The 24558-nt window shown below is 35.5% G+C and overlaps 1 protein-coding gene across 2 annotated transcripts in view; it reads right to left on the bottom strand.

The window, feature by feature from the left end:
* SLC25A21 (solute carrier family 25 member 21) overlaps positions 1-24558 on the bottom strand; it is a 449521-nt gene that overhangs the window by 97466 nt on the left and 327497 nt on the right. For both annotated transcript variants that reach the window (XM_074328168.2, XM_019749157.3), the window contains one exon: positions 23036-23119. In XM_074328168.2, coding sequence (XP_074184269.1) covers positions 23036-23119 — 84 coding nt within the window. The remainder of the gene's footprint in view (positions 1-23035; positions 23120-24558) is intronic.

The following is a 24558-nucleotide window of genomic DNA, read 5'->3' as shown; positions in this document are numbered from 1 at the left end:
AACATTCTGATGGAAATCTTTGGATTCTACCAATATTGAAAATATGTGCTTTGCTTTCATCTATCTTTCTTCTCCTTTCCTAAGAAGACCTCATATTCCTGAGAACTAAACTTGTCTTACTGGTTTGGCTCTCATGAAAAGTAAGTCACCGCTTTCTCTGTAGTTATTTTACTGACTTAGAAAAGATCGGTTTTCCAACCATAAGGGTTTGTGGCTTAACGGACTTGTCAAATTTATAAATTCCAGGTGAAAACAGGATTTTTTTGTAGATTTGGTTTTACTCATTTTACTGTGTCCACAATCAAATAATAATAATAAAAAAAATATACAGATTTCCCAGGAAAAGATATTTACCTAATGTTTCCTTGTTGTTTTTGTACATGTATTTTATTTCAATTATGTATTAACATTTGACTTATTTGCTAATATCCACTTAATTTCATTTATGAGCTGATAAGTATAATACATACAAATATTAACTTTATGACAGATATAAAAAATTTTACAGGAAGTTTAATTATTTGGAGTTAAAACTGACATTGCATTACTATGAAAATCTCTCATAAATAGTTAAACTCAATGAAATGAATAGAAGTTATTTGATGTTTGAAGTTCTGCTACTGATAAGCTGTTTTCCTTAAAGTATTTCATAGTTTTTTTTTTTTTTTTTTTTTTTGGTAGGACAAGGATTAGAGTGGAGGAAGAACATACAATTTCTTTTTTAAAAAAACTACTGATATAAATATGTATTTAAAGTGGTCATTATGCTTTCATTTTTCTAGGACATTTTCCTCCTGAAAAAATTATTCTATCAATCTGCATCAAAGAATCCAGGCAGCATTCACTATACCCTATGCGTGTCATTGGGAATAAACACATTTGTAGGCAGGGTTGGATAAATAGAAAATGTTTAAGGAAATACATAGAAAACTAAAAGATAAGCTGGAAAAAAATGTTCATCTTGTCTATATAAAAATTAACCTTCTTACTAGAGTTATATTTTATATATATTTTTTCTAATGAAGAAGTGTACTTCCAGCTAAATTGATAGTTGATAAAAGAAAAGTTGGTACAAAGCACTGCTTAGGCACTTTCAAGATGAGGTCTGTAGCTTCATGGGGAGGCATTTAATATCTGTTGGCCCCAGCATCTAGAGTGTTTTTGTTAATGTTAGGTTTTCTTTGCGAAGTGTGGTGGCATTTTAGGATATAAGCATATTTACACTAGTAATTCAAAAGTCATAAGCAGAATACTAATTATTAACTAGCTCAAAGGAAACCTCAAAACTAAAATAAATCATCATCACCAAAGTTTCAGATCTGTGCAAAAATTTCAATTCTTTCCAAATCTACTTTTTGAGGGTTGATGCATTATTCCATTTAAATCTGTAAATCGTCTATATCTCTCCTTTTGCCTTTGAAGTTCTGCCACATCTGCTCTTGCCAGGTAAATGCTGAATTTATTCTGCTTTAGTTCATAAAACAAAACAAAACAAAACAAAACTTATGGATTAAGCATTCTTAATTCACAAAATTCTTTTGCACATGAGCCTATATTAGATATTCAAAATCGTCTCTGTTTTGCTCATATTTAAACAGATAATTTACTCAATTATGGATTATTAAGAATATTTGCTCTCCAAAAAGTCTGTAACACTTTTGAGGGTGTAAAAATAAGTCCTCTGTTAGAAAAACCACAAAATAATGGGATTTGGGAAATCTGGTTTAAGATGAAAGGTTAGCTAGCACACACAATTGCACAGTGATGATTGCCCTACGTTTTGAAAAATAAACTTTTCAAAGCAGGAATTTTGGAAGGTTGGACTACATATATCGTAGCATCACGGCACTGGAAGCAAGGGGATGTGCATAGCCAAAATCTATATTACATCTTCCAAAGATAGTAAATATTGCAGTAATAAAAGGAACATGCTGTGAGTCAATTTTAATTTAACAATAGAGTTTAAAATTAAATGCAGCAAGATACACTACCAAAAGATTCTTTTTAAAATTTTCAAAATAAGTAGCAAGAAATAGTGAACATAAGCAAATGACTACGGGCTTTAAAACTGCTGTTTATATTTATATTAGACTAGTTAATCTAATTGAACTGCAGTATATTTCTAAAAGAATCCTCCCAGAATTATTTAAAATCTAAACATTTTTAGAGAAAAATTATGCTATAAGTTGCTAATTAATAAGTAAGCATCTTTTCAAATTAAAGTATTCCTATTAGGTGACACTTTATAAATGCACGTATTACTTTGAATTTAACTTAAAACTACACCACTAAATCACCTTTCACAGGGAAACATTCTGCCCTTTACAATAATATTCTTGTTCATTACTTATTTATTTCCTCCATTTAAACAAAAGCACATTACCTGCCTTTTAAAGTCTAGAAATTTCTTTTACAAATCTCAGTGAAAAACCTCTAGGTTTTAGTAACTAATGTCTATAGAGAAAAACCTGGCTTAATTATAGTTCTTAGCTCCACCAGCAACCATTTTAAACAGAAAACTGGTTTAGTTGTGTTGACAATCACATTTTAAACTGATTCTTTCCAGATGAAAAGATACTTTTTCAAACAATGTAATAAAAATGTAAACTCAGCTGTTTCACAGACATAAAAGTGATTTATATCACATGTACTGTGCTCTTGGAGTTTTTCTCCTTACACAATGGAAGTTTTATTTTAAGGAAAAGTTAATAATTAACAGCTAGGAAAATCCCACAATGCAAAGAAGTCAGACATAGGGGATTAACCACCCCCCTTTGCTCTCCCACAAAAATCAGCCAATAAACCTGGTGAGAAAACGATGTGATATTTGAAAATTAAAAAGAGTCAACATTGGGATGGTCCTTACGTTTGGTGGGGGTAGGGTGCAGTAGTGAATGGAGGAAGGCACCAGGAGGTTTCTGGGTGCTGAGAATAACTGTGTTTTGATCTGAGTGCTATACACAGGGTTATCTAGCTTGTGAAAATCCACTGAAACTGTACACTTATGTGTACTTTCTGCATTATACTACATGCCAATGAAAACTTTAACAAAGAGATTGCATACTATCCTTTGGAAAGGATAGCATGAGAAAAATTTTAATGTAACTAGATAAGTACCCTTTTTTATAAATACTCTGAGGTATTGTTGGACCATCAACTATTCCCCCACAAAACTATATTACTAGAGGACTAAAAATTTTGTCAGTGGCTCACGTGATGAGTCCCATGCTAGTCCTAAAGAAGCAGAGAATAGGGTAATATTTTACATTTTAGGAGAGAGAAATATGTGTGTGAGAAAGAATGTGTGTCTGAGGTCTTATATCTGAAATCTTCACGAAAACATGATCTTTTTGAAGAAACTTTAACAGAGGCCTGTAAAATTCATATTTTTAGCAGAATTTTTTGATGGCTGTGAATCTGTTTTCTGTATATCCAGTTCCCAATTATTCCTGTTAATGGGAGGCAGGCCACATGGGTAATTGCAAACCCAGTCATGAGCTGGAACATACCCCTCCCCCATCAAAATGGGGGCCCAAGTATTAAATAAATAGAAAAATTCGTCTGTGTTTTAGTTGCTAATAAACTGTGAAATGTCCAAAGTGTAGGCAACAGTAGGGCAAGCAAAGAATGCCATCCAACTAATGATCCCCTAAAAAAACCTAGAATTGGACACGTTAAGTGGATACCTTTATGAAGCAAAAGCTTAATTTGCACATTTGCTCTGTGAATTTTGGTATTTAAAACTTAAAAGTTTAATCCCTCAGCACAAAAACTATTACCACTTCCATTTTCTCAATATAATATTTGTTCTCTTTTAACAAAATTAAAAACAATAGATACAATTAGTTATTGGTATCATGCATTCTGAAATAGTACTCAGTTGCCAATACCACCAGAATTTTTATCAAGGAAAAGTATTTTTTGCCGCTATCACAGATCCTACAATATCTTACACCTCCCCATCTTAAAGACAGCCCTTTCCACTTCTCTCTTCAAAAAACTTCTCTTTCAAGTTTTTATTTGTTGATCTGTAGTGCCCTTACCCCCTGAAATGGGGTCTTATAATGGCTTTATTTTTTCGGTTTCTTTTTCAAATCTGAGTAAAATAAAAATATTGTCTCTAAGCATATACATATGTAGACATGTTTAGCTCACATAAAACTAAAAGGTCTGGATGTAAACAGGCAACATATAGGCAAAGATACTACGATCTGATCACCTCTCTATACTGTGTGGGGAATGCGAAAGGAGAATTTCCTCATAATTGGAAATCTCCTAATCAGCTATTTACTGAGGGAAAATAGAGGTAGGGTGTGAGAAGAGTAAGGACAGAAGAAATAGACAGGCAAATTGCTTTTGTTTCCGGCAAAGTCACTAACAGAAAAATCAGAATGAAGAGACTAAGTGGAAGAACCTCGGGTTCACACTTTTAAGCAGCGAGGCAGGAACATGTTATTGTGTACCTCACAGTCATCCTGAAGGAGAAACCTCTTCCCACACCTCTTTACCCTCTGCCCCTGCCCCTGCTCTGAAAGATACGCAAAAAATCCCCCAGCACGAACATCGCGATGGTCTCATACATGTATGTCATTTGCAGTTAGGAGTTACAGAGAAGGACAAGCATAAGTGTGTGATGAACCCAAAGTTAATGGACCAACTGTTTTCAGAGTTACTTGTGTACATCCCTAGGGTCAAATTCAATCCACAGAAATCCACGTGCAGTCTCCATAGAAATAACTATAAACACCAAGCAGGGAAAAATAGCTGCAGTCAGTCTTTTTCTCTGTATTGACATATGGCCTTTATTCTTTCCTGGCTTTATCTTTTGAATGGCAAGTTTTGGCTTGGTTTTATTTATACAATGGAACTTCATCAGCTCACACACACCTACAAGAGACCCGGAGTAAAATACTCATTTTGGGGCTCAGTAAAGAAGTAGAAAAAAACGTGGCAAGAAGAAGCAAATGAAAGAAGTTCATGAAACACATTTATTTTATTGGGCTATGAAAAAAAATACAGACTTGGAAAGTAAATATGATGTAACCTCAAAGGAAAATAAATAGTTAATAGAGATGAAAGTGTCAATCACCATGCATCAAGGCAAATGCATTTTTATTTCCTCAAAAGAAGAAAGGAGAAAAAAAATTAACCCTTACTTTTAATGAAGTTTAAATCAAATGAGTTGCCATGAGTCTTTTAACAGACATACAATGCCAATATGTAATATACTTGTTTCAGAATGAAACAGGATTAGAAAATATAATTATGTAATGAATCAAAAATTTAATTGTACAGCAGCTTATTGATGACGTATATAAACATCCTTGTACAATAAGACTCTTGCCCACATAATAAAAACTAAAGGTTTATTTACGTCAGTGACTCAATGCATAAAATTGACTCAAAAATCAACTACATAAAAATCTCATAAATTTCAAATAATCCAAATTTTGCTTGCAGCATAAATTTGCACATTTACTGCCTTTGTTTTTACCCTACACCAAGCTTATATTATTGGAGGCAACTAGACTATTCTGGTGAAAACTTTATTACAACTTAGTGAATCAAGGAGAAATGAGGGAATTCTCAGGCCATCTATATGAGTATAGCTTATTATGCTAACATTAAAGATACAATAAAGTTAATCTATTTAAATTGCTCTTTTTGTTATGGGGGCTTTTGGGGAAACTGCTTTTTCTAACAAACACAAATTAGAACATCATTTTGAAATGCTGTTGAGTGGCATACAGCTTAGTACATGATTTTTACTTTGTTATTAAGTCCTAAGGATCATAAATAAAGTGGTCAGTTTAGTTAATGTAAGTTACAAGTGAACCAATCCATTCTGAGCAAGATTTTACTCAGGTCAGAGATTTCTTGTGTTACGTGATTCCCTAGGCCAATTTCTGAAGTTTAGCTTGTTAAGGTGAGAGTGCAGCATACCTGGCATCACAAATCTGCTTGCCTAACACATTCTAATAAAGGTCCAGACATCTTACAGAATGTGTAAAATAAAATGTGAATCACGTAGACTTAGCGTTTAGACTTAAACTTGTGGTTTGGGCTTTAAAGAAAGGATGGATTTACAAAAGGTTGCTTGTGATCTCTAAATTTCCAATCATAGAAGCCCAAGACGGAGGAAGCATTTATTTCTGAAACTGGGGACAGTGTCTATGCGGTCTGACTTGCATGCCCTAATAAAGCCCATCAGCCCTTCTTGGGGTGACAGGCAGTAGCCAAATGTTTGCTCTGCTGAGGTTCCTGTCACCAACACAGAGGGGAATTCAGGAACCAAACTCACAGAATGAATCAGAGAACCATGGCAGGACCAACTAATAGGTAGTTGGTATTGACTGGCTTGGAGGCCGTGGGGAAGAAGAGCAGAATTCAGACATGTGACGTAGCAGGTACACAACCCACTCAGAACAAGTATAACCTAAATGCCACAGAGTTGTTCCAGTGCATCAGAGTCCTGGAAAACATGACAAAGGACAACCGTGGTGTCTGAGCAAGGGAAGAGATGCCTTCCCTCGTTTATTAAGAAAGTGAAGTGTCGTACTATGTAAGTCAGAAGAAGGGTCTCTAAGTCAGTCAATTCTCAGGAAGAGCTTACAAGCTGATGCTCTAGGAAAAGAACAAACATTCCATGGACATCATAACAAACAATTTACTAGCAACCTCTGCATGACAAGATATTGTAACACTTTAAAATGTAGGCAATCATTGCCACCATGGACTTGATGCAGAAAGGAATTAAAAATAAGTTAAATCTATTGAGGAATAAATTATGTGTTCCATTTAGTAACCAAAAATATAATAGGCTATTTTCTTAAAAAACAACAACAAATCTATTTAAACAGAGTTAAAATTTTTACTATAGTTTAGTTCAACATACATTTGTTGAATTCTGTCTATGATTTGGGCACTATGTCAGGTCCCAGGGACACCAAGATGGATGTGATAGGCCTGCGACCCTTGAAAACCTCACTACTACCTGGTGGTGACATGCTAATTAGCTTTAGATGCATAGCTGGTATAATATTCATTGCAAAATCTACCTCTCAGATGCTGTAAGATTCTGACATTCCCAGAATCTCTTTGGTCTATTCGCATGTACGAGACGCAGCACACTTGCACAAACACCTACCCATATCCATGGGGACATTTAATTCCAGTGATGAAACTGAAAACTGAGCTGGCTGAATGTTCACATATCAGCTTTGTCAGGAGACACACAGTTTTTGCAAAGGGAAAGAGCCAATGAACTTTACCTAACTGCCTCGGGGCACTGGACTCAGCCAGAAAACCTGGTTTCCATTTCTAGCTCTGCAGCCACTCCTTAGCGGCTTTTAACAAGTTGCCTAATTTTTTCCTCCCATTTATTTTGCTCAACGCAAAATAGAATTGGGGTGGGGTTGTGTGTGTGTGTGTGGGGAGGGGGGCAGAATGCGACAAAGAGAGGAATAGTAATAGTCGGCCTGAACATTACGAGAATGAGTTAGGTAAGTATAAAATTCTTCTTCATTTTTTGAAGGAGAGATGTTAAGAGATATTAGTGGTAATTTTAATTAAATCAAGTTAAAAATTAAAGTCAAGCATTGTTAATCTAACAATAGTTTAATGACCTATTTTTAATCTAATAGATTATTTCCACATGGGTAATATTTCCACTTATAGAGAGATAGCTTATTTTTAAATTCCACCCCCAAATATCTTATTTAAAGTAAAGACAACTGTAATGCTGTTGATACTTGGCTATAGGTGAAGCTGAAAACAAACACACAACTCCTTAACAGTTTAAACCCAGTTTTAAAACAGTTTAAAGCAATTTCTGTTCCCCTTCCCCACCAACAATAATTAAAAATAACAGAAACAAACAACCAAACCAAAAAAATGTAAGAGCTCTTACCATAAGTAAGTTATAGGAAACAGCAGAAAAAAGATACGGTATTATGAGTAATGTGGTTTAGCTCTTGCCTTACTGTTATCTGGAAAGTTTGCATGGCCCATTTAAATTCTACAGTGAATCTCTGCACGGTAGCATCTTCCTTTTCAAGGTTTTATTTACTTCGAAACCCCTGTTGTAAAACATAATTTGGGGTATCAAAGTGGAGGGGACAGAGTAGTGGGATGAATTAAGGGAAGACCGGTAAAGAAATCAACACAAAATTTTTAATGTAGTTGATCCCAAACTTTATTTGAGAAGTCTGAATAGGATGAAAAGGTTTTCTCTATTCAGTAGTTTCACTTAATCCTCAGTCCAAACATTTGACCCAATAAACATTAGATTATTTTTATGTTAGCTATAAAGCTGTCAGTCCTCAATAAACAGATACACTCCTGGTGGTTTTACTTTTGCTGTCAAAGAATTGTCAATATGCACACTGGCTCTTAAATTAAAACAAACACATAGGGAAAGAAATGCAAAATAGAATCACACAGCAGAGTTTAACGGGAAGCTGTTGAAATCCTAAATAAATGATGGTCCTAATAGTCGATAGTGATCAGAAGTTCACTCCACTGGGATATAAAGTGGTCAATGCGTTGTTAGCGCCCGTCTCCTTAGTGGAATGCTTTAACCTCTCCTATTCAGGTAAGTCAGACCCTTGCTTTAGTGTGTTTCAATTAAATTTTATGTCTGACGTGTCCATTTGTCGTAGGAAAAGGAACAAGTTCAATGAAAGGGACACTTTGAAGATTTTTATTTCCTACGGGGACAGTTTACTTCTGTCTGGAAAGTCCCTTCATAGTTTTTGTGGGTTTTTTTCCTGGATTGAGGAAGGTTTTATAAGAGATGTGAAAAGATATGGAGGTATTGAAAATGCAAATCTATTTTCCAACTGGTCAAACCTCTACCATTTTTGCAGTTGCTTTCAGAAGGATTTTTCCCACAAAGGCTAATAGAATCACGTGACCAAAACAATAATTTTTGCTCGTACAGTCACTTCATTGCAGAATTAAGCTTTTAAAAGGTCAAATTGTCTTTTTTAACGTATTCTGTGTGTTGCCTACCAGAGGGCTGTGTACACATGGGTATGCAGCCACTAAATACTGTTTGCTTGCTGAGTTATAAGTGTTCTAAGACTGGTAAAGAAACAGCATAAATATAGAAAAGATCTGTTCTTAGCTGGAATACTATTGCTGCTTGCCCTTCACCTCCTTTTTGGGAAAGCTTTGCAAACTTTAGGGAGTTGGATCTCACACCAGAGAGAAATTAAGGAATACTTACTAATGTGACTGTCTGATATCACAAAAGGAGCTATTTTAAAAATTTTGTTCATTTTAATTCTATCTGAAATTATCTCTTCTTTTTCAAGAAAGAATGGAAGAGAGAGAGAGAGAGAGAGAGAGAGAGAGAGAGAGAGAGAGACAGAGAGAGACAGAGAGAGAGACAGAGACAGAGACAGAGAGAAAAGTCTTTTTATATTGGAAGGTCCAAAATAAGAGAGTAGGAAGTGGGGCACTTAGAAATGTAACTTGGGTGAACAAAGAGTTTGAAGAAAAGAGAGCTGAAGGCAAATATATTGGGAATCTTAAGGTCCTGATGAATACCCCTTTTGTTCTATGTAACAAACGTAGGATGTTCCCTGCCAAGGCTGAAGGAAAATGGATTTCCCCAAGGAATGTCCCATCACTGGAGAAGAGATTTGCCATCAAAAGCCATCATGCTCTAAGGAGGTGTAGCAAAAAGATTAAACATTTAAGACAGATGATGAGGCAGAGGAAGAAGTGAACACAGCGATGTAGGAAAGGTAAAATGTCAGCATCCTGAAAATGAGATCCACAAACATGAAGGAGGAAATTGAAAGTGTCAACCTTAAACCCATGGCTTGTATCTTGTAGCCCTGAGCAATTTGGAGTTTAAGGAGAAAGATGGGACATTCTGTTCGTTGTGGTGGTGTTTCTTATATGTCAAACATGCATAAAAGAGCCCATGCCAAAATATATTAAGTAGTGCCACATTGTCCAGAAGGAACATCTGAAAAAAATGTAAAGGTCACATTACAAGAAGAGTTTAGTGCCTTAGCAGATGTCACCAAGCCATTCGGTTCCTGAATTTTTCATTTATTTTGTAAAATTTACAACTAGACACTCAACCAAAGCAGAACAATCTGTTTCTTTAAAAAGTATTTCTTTTTAAATAATGTAGAGGTAAAGATCTGGAGCCAGATTACCTGGGTTCAAATTCTATGAAACATTGGACAAGTTACATAAACTTTTTGGCTTTGGTTGACTCATTGGTAAAATGAGAAAAATGATGGGTCCTCCCCCATAGGTTGTTGTGAGAACTGAGTTAATGTACACAAAGCACTTAGCGAAGTGCCCGGCCCCTTGTAAATTGTTATTATTTTAGTTGCTTAAACTAAGTTCTAAAAATTTTTATCATAAAAACGTACATATTGATATTATTATTCCTGTCCTTGTTCAATCAACTTACAATATTGAATACATACTACTGCACACTAATAGGATAAAACATGGTCCCTAATATTTAAGAACTTACAAAACAATTCACCCATTACATGCTGAGAATATAACATGCGGGTTGAAAACCCAACTATTAAATTCTTACTTTCAGTTATAGTATTTTTCAAGATTTTCAATTGAGTATTTCTTAAAACAGATTTCATATCGCTGGTGAAATTCCCCATCTTTTACTTTCTTAAACATATTTATTATATCTTTTAAAAAAATTCCCTGTCTGTTGAACATAGAATTACCATATGGTCCAGCAATTGCTCTTCTGCTTATATACCCAAAATAATTGAAAGCTGGGACTCGAAGAAATAGTTGTACACTGATGTTTATAGCAGCACTGTTCACAATAACCAAAAGGTGAAAACGACCCAAGTGACCATTAACATATGAACAGATGTACAAAATGTGGTATATGCACACAATGAAATATTATTCAGCCTTGAAAATGAAGGAAATTCTGACACATGCTACAAATATGAATGAAACTTGAGGACATTATATTAAGTGAAATAAACCAGTCACAATAAAAAGACAAATACTGTATGATTCCATTTACATGAAGTACCTAGAGTAATCAAGTTCATAGAAACAGAAAGTAGGATGGTGGTTACCAGGGGATGGGGGGAGAGAGAAATGGGAGTTAATGTTTAGTGGATACAGAATTCAATTTGGGAAGATGGAAAACTTTGGAGATGGATGGTTGTGATGGTTTCACAACAAAGTGAATGTACCACTGAACTGTACATTTAAATGTAACTAAAATGGTAAATTTTATGTTATGTGCACTTGAAATCTATGTAACTTTACTAACCATTCATTGTCACCCCGATAAACTTCAATTAAAAAAAAATTAAACTAAAAAGTCCCTGTCTGATAATTCCAAAAATCTGAATCACTTATTGTCTCTGTTTCTCCTGATATTTGGTTATTTGGTCTTTTTTCCCCTATGACCCTGTAATTTTTTATTGAATGATAACATTATACATTAAAAAAAATAAATCAAAGAGCCTCTGGATATGATATCTTCCTCCAAAGAGGAATCTATTTCCCTTCGAAAACAGATGGAGTACAGCAGATCACCTTCATTTTGCTGAGGCTGGGTTTAGGCTTCGTTAGGGAAAATGTTTATATGTTTTACTCTGATTTCTAGGGCAGAACCTTTACTCTTGGGAGTGGACAGTTAGGGTCTCAAATGAAAACTTGGTGTGTTTTCCAGAATTCTTCTGCCTGGCTGGCTTGAACTCCAATCTTTGTCTCCCCAGCCTCACAGGGCTGCTGACATTTCTGCCCATCTCTCCAGCTTCTCAACTACTGTTTTTGTTTTTGTTTCTGCTGGGTTTCTTAGAGTGTCTTTCTGCTGACATGTAACTTAGGAGCTGGCGAATGCCTCAAGGGGAAACCACCTATACATCTTTGAGTTCACTGCAGTTAGATCTCTGTAGTTTCCCTCTTCTCTGGGATTTTTGATCCTCAGGTCCCAACCATTTGGAAGCCCTGAACACCAACCTCTAACTCCACTCCTTCCCCGAGCCTTTCTCACAACACTTACCAAAGCCTTTAGGGAAAAACCCTGGGTGAAATGTAGAGCTCACGGAGGTGAATATACTGGAAAAAGGGATGATTCATGTTCCAGGCGGGCTGCAGTGGGACAGTGCGAGATTTCATCATGCTACTCAGAATGGTGCATAATTTAAAACTTATGAATTGTTTATTTCTTGAATTTTTCCATTTAATATTTTCAGACCACAGTTGACCATGGGTAACTGGAAACATGGACAGCAAAACCATGAATACGGGGGGACTACGATTACAATAACTAGAGATCCATACTGCAGACGCTACCCGCCCATCAGTCAGTAGCCTTTTCGGTCATCAGGCAGATTGTGTGGTACTGCAATGCCTGTGCTCAAATAACCCTTATTTTACTTAATAAAGGCCCCAAAGCACAAGAGTAGTGATGCTGGCAATTCAGATACGCCAAAAAGAAGTTGTAAAGTGCTTTCTTTAAGTGAAAAGGTGGAAGTCCTTGACTTAATAAGGGAAAGAAAAAAAATCCAACGCTGAGGTTGTTAAGATCTATGGTAAGAATGATCTTCCATCTATGAAATTGCCTAATTTATAAATTAAATTTTATCATGGGTACGTATGTATAGGAGAAAATGAAGTATATATAGAGTTCAGTACTATTCATGGTTTCAGGCGTCCACTGGGAGTCTTGGAACTAATCCCCCACAGATAAGGGGACTTGCTGTATGGCCTATTACTTAATGGATCACACTGCAGTATTCTTTTAATTTTGGTTCCTTCATAAATAGTTCCAACTCCTTGGAATTGTATTATTTGGATTCTGAAGTGCACATTGACCTGTTCACTGAAAACTTAAAGGAAATAAAATGATAATGATGCCAGAGCATGTCCTTTTCTCATTTTGGTTCTTGATTCTTCTAATTTAGGAAAGGCTTCATGTACAGAAATCAAAGAACTCATTCATCTGATGCAAACTTACAAACTTTCTTTAAGAGTTTCCAAAGCTCCTTTCTTGCTTTATCTTATTTTTTATTACCATTGAGATGGTGTCTACATTAGAATTCTTTGTACCCAGGGCTTTGTTTTTATATGGGTTCTCTGTGATCAGACAAGGAGAATTATGAAATATAGTGACTACCGGCAGGAGAACAAAGTCACTACATACGGCTGATATCTACTTTAGGTTTTAGTGATCACATACTTCAACATACATTGCAATCACATCATGATATTCACCCCTTCTGACAATTCATCCAAGGAATTTTGGCTAAGTCCCTTACCTTGGGTTTCACGTGTTTTCCTGGTTATTACCCAATAGTCACATTGAGTTAGGCAAAGGAAACAAAAGGTCAAATAACTGAGTTTGTGTTCCTTCCTTGGGCCTTAACCTTAAACTGTATCCTGTAAGTTCCTTTTGGAGTTGGCTCTGTCCTAAGGATCATGGGCCTCTATCTTGGTCTCAAGATAGAATATCTTGAGGATATATTTTTAGTCCAATTTCATTTGCCCAAGATGCTATTAAAAAAATTATACCTTTGTATTCCTTGAGTGCTGATTTTAGAATCCAATCTGTTATTCTGGGAATTTCACTGAACTCCTTTCTGCTGAAAATTTTCCGGTTTGTAGACTGTAACCAACCATATTGTCATTTCCCTACCTCCTTCGGATGCTATTCAGCCAAGTAAGATGAGATATGTGACAATGCTTTGGATCCATAATGGGAACAGTGTAAATCTCAGGTGTTGCTTCTATTATTACTAATACCACTATTAAATTATTGATAGAGTAGGGAGCATGGTAGAGGACAGAGAGGACCTCGTATAAACTCCCACCCCAAAAAATACCAGCTGTGAAATGCTGGGCAAGTCCCTTAACATTTTATCAGTTTCCTTACTAGAAAACTAGAACTCATACTCCCCACTTTCATACCTGCCAGCATTCTTGTGAGCATCAAGTGAGGTAATGCGGTGGATGCATTTCACAGAAGGACCAAAATGGTAACAACAGTTTGAATATAATCACTTTTATAACAATAGTGTCTGAATTTTCTCTTTTCCTTCAGTTTCAAATCACCTGAAAGACCTGAAGGAAAGGTAAAACTAAAGTCATGAGACTAGACAAAAAATTCATGGACCAGTGATGAGAACAGTATAACTGGGTGACTAAGCAGATTCCTAAGCAGGAACTAAGTAAAAGCTGATCATAATTAACATTCATGGATTTTCCTCCAATGGCATCATGGGATTTACAGAGAAAATGTAGCAACCTAAACAATAAGCAATCCAATGAAATTTAAAATACATGTATGTGTGTATGTGTATGTATGCATGTATTTTGCCAGTGCTTATAACTTCTTACGTGACCTTTTTATTCCTGAGAAAAATAAAATGAGATCAGATTTGCATATGGGCAGGAATAGACTTCCTACCAAAAGGAGAGTGTATTAATTAATGTAATTCCTCAAAGTCAGAGATACTAAATGAAATAAACAATGAAGATAAAATATTAACTCCTTTAACCTTGTCTATCTCAAATCATGCCCAAGTTATTTTCTAAGAGAGTTAGAAAAAGGTAGAAGAGCTTATAGGAGATTTTTCCTTCTCATTCTCATCTGAAAATTTTCAGTTAAACCACCACTGAAAAAAGGATTTTTGTTTTTGGTAAAGACATTTATTTTTTTCCCATGAGGTGACTCTGATTCTAGCCCATCAGAAATCCAGAATAAGTTAAAATAAAGGCCTGAAAACATTTCCAGTGGGACATCTCCCATTGAGTATGGAATCCCCTCGCCTCCCATTAACACTCTATAAAACATGGGGAATATCTGTTCAAGGCTCTGAATTGAGACACAAACCTTTCCGAGAAACAACTATTTCCACCCAAACAACTGGTCCTCTTTTCCTTCTTGTCAGCACTGAAAGCTGAGAGAGGCTGTGTTTGGTCTCTTAATCAGGCCTTGCTGATGGGCTGACATCACTGCAAACGTTTTCACTTACGCTTTGGCAACAGTTAAATCCTTGCCAAAGGCCAGTCAGTAATTCAGAAAGTGCTGTTAGTGAGAGGCTGGGGGAGTCGGAGTGTGACTGTCAGCTAGCAATCTGGGGTGATGACAGGAGGGAAATCTAGGAGCTGAAACCATTTTAAAGGTCACTCTGTGGGCAGAACAAAAGACCTCTGATTTAGAAAAGGAAACAGAACTCTGGGACATTGAATCACTTAGGATGCTGCTATCTGAGCATTCTGAAAATTTGTTATCCACTCCGATTGTACAGACAACTTCACAACCCAATACAGCTTAAATCAACAACTATTTGCCTTAGCAGTGGTGTAAAATAATCTGGTAAAATAGTAATGCCAAATAATGTACCAATGGTTCAACTGCCTGGCTTTTTAAAAAAAATATTGAAATAAGCTACTGTCTATGCTTCTTCAGTCTTCTTCCTTACCCTTCATCTTTTCATTTTCAACCTTTAATTGCTAAATAATCAGTTTAAAGTTCTTAGCAACCAGCATAACCTTTCTGTGAAAAGCAATTATACACACATATATATATATATATATATATATATATATATATATATACACATACATATATTTTATGACTGAAAATTTATGAGCATAATATACTAAAGCACTGATAAACCATTTTTAAAAGGAACACAGATAATTCAAGAATAATAATAGTAGGCCCAGGTCTGAAATGAGATCATCTACTGTATTTTGCCATGTATAATGTGCACTTTTTGGCCCAAATTTGTGAGGGAAAAATAAGGATACTCATTAGACATGGGTAGTACTAATTCTGCATGTATATAAATGTTCTTAATTTTTTTATTTATGCTTATGAGTTAAAAGTGTAACTTTAGAAATCAATAAAGATATCCGTATGCAAAATAATACCCTGAAATATGATAATCGGTTTTGTTGAACTTATGATGAACTTGCAACAACGAAGAGTTCTTGGCCTTCTATGATGCGGAAATACCATAAATTTGTTACCTGTACATAAAATTTCTTGTACTTTGTATCTGTTCTTGTGTTTTGTAATTATTTGTTACATACAATTTCTTGTACCATAATATGTTAAAAAAATAAATGCTAAAATTCCTTTATAGTACAAAAAAATAACTAAATGTAAACGAATAAAAATTTGAATTAAAAAATTACAACAAAAGATTTTTTCCCCTGAAAGTTTGGGCCAAAAATGTGGATGCGCATTATACATAGGAGCACATTACACATGGCAAAATATAGTATTTTCACCCCTTCCAAAACAGCAGACTTGGAAGAAGAAAATAGCTTCAGTCTACTGGATGTCATACATATTCTGGACCTGGGCCTATCACTTAGAAGACCTGTCAGATAGATTTGCTGTAGTTTTTTTTTTTTTTTTCCAAACTGTCACCTGCTGCATTATGTTTTTTCCTGGTGTACTTTCTTTTCCTAGCTAAAGAGGACACTTGTGCCATCATTTAGAATCCCAGGCAGGCCATGGCTGAACTCTGTAGTGTGGGAGCAAAAGCAGCTGGGACTTTCTGCTTTCCTCCTCCTCATGACATAAAAACAAAGGAGCAGCAATCTGATATACAGCATGGTGACTACAGTTACCAATATTGTCTGTATTGTATGCTTGAAAGTTGCTAAGAGAGTATTAAATGTTCTTACCTCACACACACACACACACACACACACACACACACACACGGTAATTATGTCAGGTGATGGAAGTGCTAACTCACCCTATTGTGGTAATCATTTTTCAGTATATATGTGTGTATTAAATCATCATATTGTACACCGTAGACTTACACAATATTATATGTCAACTGTATCTTAATAAAGCTGGAAACAAAACAAGGGAGCACTCAAGGGAGGCCCAGGGGGTACGAAGAAGGCTTCTTTGGTAAAACAAAAAGGAAGAAAGAGAAGGTACTCAAGGCACCAGGAAACTCATCACCGATGTCACAGTGCACATGGCACCCACCAAAGAATAAATGCACTTGGGCAAACCAGGCTTTCAAATACCCAGTGACTATATATACTTGATTTGCACTGCAGAGTATCTGCTCAGGGACTTGGGGTATATTCTATAATCACTCATCTGAGTGAAAACTGCATGAGTTAAGTGGCAGTGAGTCTACAGTGACTCACGATACAGCTGTGTGTGAACTCTACTGGATCTATAGGCTGATAAGATGGACCAGTTCCAGGATCCAAGGAACAGTGATGCCAAGAACCACCTACCCATCCTAGCTTGGCAATGCTGAGTGGATGAGTTGGTTTACGTTGGATGATGAAGGAGATGCAAAGAAAAGAGAAAAAGCAGCAGCAACCACAGGGGTCTTGAGAAGTTGGAAGTTGGTGTAGGTGGTGAAGCTACTGATTGCTGAAATAACCCAAATTCCTGGCTGTGGGGAGAGTGAGCTCCTCCGTTGCCTCTTCAACCCCATACTTCTCACTTCCATGTGAGAGTGAGGGACAGTTTCCAGGGACTACTTTACTCAGAGGAGTTTCTAGGGGGGTAGGTCTTTCTATTTTCAGAGCTACGTTCAAAATCACCTGGCCATGTTAGGTTACGTAAGCCACTTTTTAAAAAGTAGACCCACTAAGACAACAAATTAAGGCAAAGATCTTGGAGTGAATTCACCTGTAAAAAGAAAATATCCAAATCTTACCAGGTTGTTGATTTTGAGCTGTAGACACCCCACTTCCTTTGTCTGTGTCACAAGCCACTAATTCCCCTTCTTAATGAAAACAAGAGGGAGTGATTATACCTCCTGGGGCAGTGCCATTTATGCTGTCTGAAAGGCACTTAAACGAGTGGCGCATTATCTCACACATCTGGAGTTTACCAAATTAGCCAATTATGCTGGAGCTCATAAAACAAGGCCTTAAATGTCATTTAACTAGAAAATATTATAATCACCGAGTGGTCTGATTGTAAGATGATACTTGGGGCAGCATCAGTGGTTACAGAAAACAAATCGTGAAACACAGCACAGTTCAAATGCTCCCCAAAATGCACCACATACTTTCTACTTTCTGAAGAATACCATATTTCTGAAGGCACCAGCAATCAACATGTTTCTCATTTGAAACATAAGTTTAATCTGACCTAGTTGTTTCCTTGTTATTTGCCTTGGGCAAAGCAATGCCCAGGAATTTTTCTCAGAAGAAAACTAAGGAACATGCAGGACGAGAGTAGACTGACACAAAACCATGAATTTATCAGAACATGGAACTATCTGCAAAGGATGGGATAAGGGTGTTGAGAACAAGATCTGGTTGACTGAACACATACTGGTCTCTCAGAGCTTACAGACTTTACCTGAAGGAAGAGACAAAAGTTACTTTAAATTGCTATATGATTTGAGGGAAGGTGTACACCAAAGGTATTTAAAAATTAGGATTGATAGCCACTGCTTCCACATCGTTGTCTTTTCATTCAGTAAATAACAAAATCTGGTGTTTAATGAAAGGTGATATAGTGTAATGGAAAAACCATAGTACACCACTAATGTAATACCTGTGTGACTTTGGGCATGGTATTTAACTTCTCAGCTTTTCAGTTACCTCATACAACATACAGACATGATTATGCTGTGTTGTGTTGAGAACAGTGTTATGTTGAGCATAATATATGGAAAATGTCCCCAGCACAGGGCCTGGTACACTGAAGAAAATAAATATTCGTTTCTTGTCTTTCTTCACTTATGTTACCAGAATATCTTAAGTTCTGTGCAATACTTTTTTCCTCTTTATTTCAGGAAACATGGCCACTAGGCTCTTTCAGAGGAAGAAGAGTAAGGGAGTGGGAAGTCCGGTTTTTATTAGCATAGTTTATAACCCCCTTCCCCATCTGTGAACATCGCAAGCACTCCCTGTAAACGAATGACAAGCACAAACGAGATTAGAAAAACCATCCATGAGATACTCTGAAGTAAACGGAAGTGAGACACAATGCCTGCCCTCATTGTAAATAGAGATATCAGCTGCTGTTTGTTGGAAGAGTACAGAACAAACCTGATTGGTTTTAAAGGCATCTAATCAACTAAGCTAAATGTTTATGTGTTTCTGGGCTTACAATTACAGTAAATGGACCTGTTAGTTTATTTATATCAAACCAGAGAAAGATGAACCATAGTGACAGTGGAGGCGCTCTCAACAGTGACAAATTCCTTTCCTCTGAGTTCTCTCTTCTCTGTTAGAGAAAAGCGATGGCCTCTTTGGTAAAAGCTAACCTTTATGATGATTTCATACTATAGAAATCCTTACTCAGAATTTAGATGGCATTTTTTAGAAAATTCAAATTAATTTCACCTCTGTAAAGCTGGGTTGAAGAACAATGTCTTCAATAAAAATACAATGTATCTATACTTTTAGGAAGAAAAAGAGTATTAGAAACAGTAAGCGTTTTGGACCCAGGTGATTGAGCTATTATTGTTTCTTGGAGACTTGTGAATTATGGGCAGAGAGGTGGGGAATTGCATCTCGAAGAACAATAATAAGTACTACCACCTCACCTTCTTACAGAGGGGAAATGGGTATCTGTGCAGATTCTAAGTGTACTAACAGAGTTTAACATTTTTAAACAGCAGAAAACGTCTAGCTTTCAAAACCTTTAACTTGGGGGAGATAGGAAAAACCAGGAGATATGAATTCTCCTAAATATGCTAATAGTCAAATTAACTCGTGCTACCCTCCTTGCAGGCCACAGACAAAACTGGCCTCTATGCAACTGAGTGAGAAGAACATCTCTGAAAGCAGAGTGTACTTTAAAAACTAAATAAGAAAATCAAAAGGAACTGCTTTGTACTAGGGGAAAAAAATGCAACATGGTATGTGTGAAGAGGTTTTTCTTTTCTCTCTTTCTTTTTTAATCTAAGGCTATGAAATGCTCTTACTCTGTATTAAAAACAACAGGCAGCTTTTTCTTTTATATTTTTACAAATATTTCCATCTCTAAGACTGGAGTTCTCTGACTTTTGGCTAACATGTCCAGATCTAAAGGCATTACAGCAAGTATGTCAGTTTGCTCTAGAAGCAATTATACATACAGTCTAGGAAAAGGCCAATTTTACTATGCAAGGACCACACATACTGTAAGTTTGTTACATTACTTGATATCAAAGCAGAAACATCAAATTCTTCCGAAAACACACACGAAATGAAGAGCCTGGCTAAGGAACTCCCATATCCAATTCAGAGAGATCTGTTACAGCTTACAGAACTTGGCAACATTGACACTACTGTTTTACTGGAAAGAGACATTTTTATTGACTATATAATACACTATGATTTCATTTACTTTATATATATTTTGCATAAAATGAACATGATTTCGATCCCAAATGCTATAAAAGAGGTATATTATCGATGTATGGCAGTTAGGTACCACATCGCCAGCATAACAGCAAAAACTTGCTGATCACTCGGTGACCTCAAAATATTTAATCAGGCATCAAGATCATTATTGCAACTTCAGAGGGGGTGGTCTACAGCATGATTATCATCTCTGCCTCATTTTGCATCATTACGATGTTGGTGTGACGATATTGACTCATTTGTTCAGTATGCACTTACTGAGGATCTCTCCTCAGTGCCAAACACAGGCCTCAGGAATACAGAGCTAACTGAGACATGGCCCTTAGGGGAATGCATTCTTGGGGTGGGAGAGGGGAGACAAAAAAAAATGAGCACAATAAATTAGGGTGATGCATGCTATATTTTATATAGCATATGTAGACAAAGAAAGAAAGATTGGTAAAGAAAGTATGTGGTAGAGAAAAGATGGTCAGGGAGGGTGAAACTTGAGAGCACCCTTAAATAAAGAGCGGTAGTTTCTTGTGTGGATTCGGGGGTTGGTCCTGTAGAAATAGGGACAAGCATGCAAAGCCATGAAAATATGAGAGACCAGGGCCTGCAAATATTTGCTCTTTTTAGAGCAGACATGTGTACAAGGAATGAGCCTGGAGAAGAAAGAGGGCCATGCTAGGAAGGGCTCTGCACACCACGATAAAGAATTCACACTTTATCTGCTGCAGGCATATTTTTACATAGTCGCATAATACTCTAAAGATAAAATAATTATAGCAGTAGGATACTGGCATAGAGATAAACTAATGAGGCAGAATAGGAAATAGAGAAACGGAATAGAAAAATTAGATGATGTATGTGTGGGAATTTAATATGCGAATAAGCTAGCATTTCCATTTCATGAGTAAAGGATGGATTTCTCAACAAGTGGTGTTTGGACAATTGAACAACCATTTGAAAATAAAATATAATTCCTCTATACCACACTGCGCATGAAAAAAAATTCTCAAATGGATTAAAGATTTAAATGTAAAATGTATCGGAAGAAAATGTTTATAATCTTGGGATTAGAGGACATCCTTTTTAAATGTGACATCAAGATCAGATATCACCAAGGAAAATAGATATAATCACAAAATCACAATCTTCAAAAAATTCAAAGGTGTAAAACATTATAGTTGTAAGCAAAATGACAACTAGTAAAAAATATTTGCATTCTATGTAATAGTCAAAGGATTAGTATCTATAATAATATACTAAGCTCCTACAAATCAATAAAAATATCTAACTTAAGAGAAATGAGCAAAGGACACAAATAAGCAAATAATGAAAGTATGTTCATACAACTTATAAGTATGCTTATAAGTTGTATGCTCATACAACTTATAATACAAAAGTATGCTCAACCCAATTACATCAAAGGAATACTAATTATTAAGATTTATTTTTTACCTATTAGATTATAAACAAGCGATGCATGTAAATGACAGATATACCAAATAATGATTGATAATGTCCGGTGTTTGAGAGGGTGTGGAGAAATTAGAACTCAAATAGTAACAGTATAAAATTGTTACATACTTTTTAGAAGATAATTTGGAAGATAATTTAGAAGATAATTAGAAGATATCTGATCCTTTAAATCCTTAATTAGCAACTTATTTTATAGAAATATATATATATACACACACAAATGTGCAAAAATAGGTTAAGTATTTATTGCAGTTATTTATATAGTGAAAATCTGAAAATAACCAAATAGTCCACAGAAGGGTTAATTTAATAAATTGTAGCATGTAGATAAATTACTATGCTGTTGTTAAAAAGAATATACTAGCATGGAAAGATGTCCATGATATATGTTTAACTGAAATAAGCAATTAGCAGAACAGTGTCCACAGTACAATCGCCAAGAGAGGTAGTGAACTATAGCAGTTAGGAGTATGGGCTTTGGGGTCAAGCAAATCTGGATTTGAGTCCCAGTTCCAATACCAGCCAAGACTTCTCTAAGTGTTGCTTTCTTCATCTGTCCAACTGGAATGGGTCCTAATAGAGTTTACCTCACAGAGTTATAAGAAGAATTTCTAACACATAGTAGAGGCTAAATATGTACTAGTTGTTATTATCATTTTTGTATAATTATTATTTTCAACCAATTCTCTTATGAAAACAACTTCAAAAAGCAAATCTAAGATCCTTTGGAAAATTACACTCAATACAGTCTTTAACTAAAACTATACTTCAAAGACAATTTTAGCTTATGTAACTAAAATATTCTACTTATTTGGTCATCTAATAGATAGAATAATGAATTTGACACATCAATTTATGACATAGATATGTTTTAACTGAATATTCACAAACCAAAATGCAAACAAGAAACACATTTGGGCACCACAGTTAAGAATCAAAATAAAGAACTGTTATGTTTAGATAGTTCCTGTATTAAGTGTAAAAAGCCTTCTCTAACAAATTAGAGATTGTCCTGTAGTCATCGAAGTGATTATTAATATCCTTTTCATGGTAGTTTCTATTGTATACATATTCACTTTTCAATCATATTATCAGGAAAAACAAAAAAGTAGGGAAGCACTCTTTTAAATATTTTCCCCTAATAAGACTAGGAAATATCCCATTGAAAATGAGAAAATGTGTTATATAGTAATAAATGCCTACATCAACATAGAGTCTATATATGAAGAACGATACATACCCTTCAGTTCGGAAAATCATTCGAAAGCTGTGTCCTAAGCTTTTATAACTGTTTGGGTCAGTTGCACATCTCTGAATTTGGAATCTAGAAACAAAATCAAACAAACAAACAAAAAAATCCAAGTTAATGGGGATATAATGTACAGTGTGGAAAATACGGTCAATAATATTGTGATAACGTGGTAACAGTGCCAGATAGTTGCTGGACTTACCATGGTGATCACTTCTTTAGCATAGGACATATAATCAATAATGTGGTAATAACAATGTATAGTGCCAGGTAGATACTGTTGAATAACATGATGTACACATGACACTAATATAATATTGTATGTTACTATATTTTATAAAAATCTAAAACCAAAAAATTCTAAGTTAAGGATTTTTCCAAATGGATTTTCTCAGCTTTTTCAGATTAATCTAAAATATTCTGGTTTTTGCTATAGACTTTATTCTTTTGGTTTGCTTTATATAATATTTACCTTATTTAGTAGATTTTAAAATTATTATATTTCTCTGGACTTTAACAGAAACTGAAGAAAGAGTTTTATTTCCCCCATCTGTTTCTTAGCTAGGCAGATACACCTTGAGGCATTTATGCTTTTTTCTTTTGTGAATAGCATACACAGATGCCATAAATTGCTTTAATGTATAATTCAGAAATCTGAAGATGCATATGAAACAAATAAGTAGCTCTATTTCTTATCTTAATTAGTGCTCCTTGATGGTAATTTAATACAAAGGTTAAAAATAATGAGCAGCTAATATGGCTTCACTTTGATCCTGATTGTGAATTTGGAATTATTCTGGCTTAGAGCAAGAGCTGGTGTACTGTGATATGGTTTACTATCACTACTTCATGATGGAGCAGATTTGGTCATTAATGGTAGTTCCTGGTTCCTGGATCTTCACAGAAGTACAACACTTAGCATACAGTTGGTGCTCAATAAAATGGGTCGTATTTTTGAATGCTAAGTTCTTTTTTCTTCTTTTTTGGGGGTATGACCATGCATCTCAGAACTCTAACCTTCAAAATATGGAAGTTTCCAGTATGAGGGTCTTAACTTATTCATTTTATATTTTACCTTGGGGTTGTTTCTAAAGAGATTTATGACAAGTGCTCTCATTTCTCTACTCCCCAGTTCTCTGTTTCTGGATTTTTTTTCGTCTGACTATTCCTTTAGTTTAACTTCCTTGTCCCAATTCTGAATCGAGGCCCTTCTTCCTTAAGTATTTTCCTCCACAATTTTACTAAGCATTTTTTAAAATAACTTTTCAAAAGCACCTCTAATATTGTCTACTTTGAGATGCTTTTCTCAGATTGTGGGATTTATGACAGGAACACAACTTCTGCCTCTAAGAGTGATTTAATTTATAGTTTTAGGCCCCAGGGAATTATGCTGAAAACTAACACATATATCACAGAAAAGAGTGAATATTTTACTTTGATTGAAGCAGTTGGGCATATGAATGAGACCATGGTAGGACTGGAAAGGGAGGCTGGCTTACATTTGATTTTATAAA

This window comes from Rhinolophus sinicus, chromosome 3, assembly GCF_057876585.1.
Source record: "Rhinolophus sinicus isolate RSI-liver-muscle chromosome 3, RSI-T2T, whole genome shotgun sequence".
NCBI lineage: Eukaryota > Metazoa > Chordata > Mammalia > Chiroptera > Rhinolophidae > Rhinolophus > Rhinolophus sinicus.
This window is presented reverse-complemented; position numbering and strand designations above follow the sequence as displayed.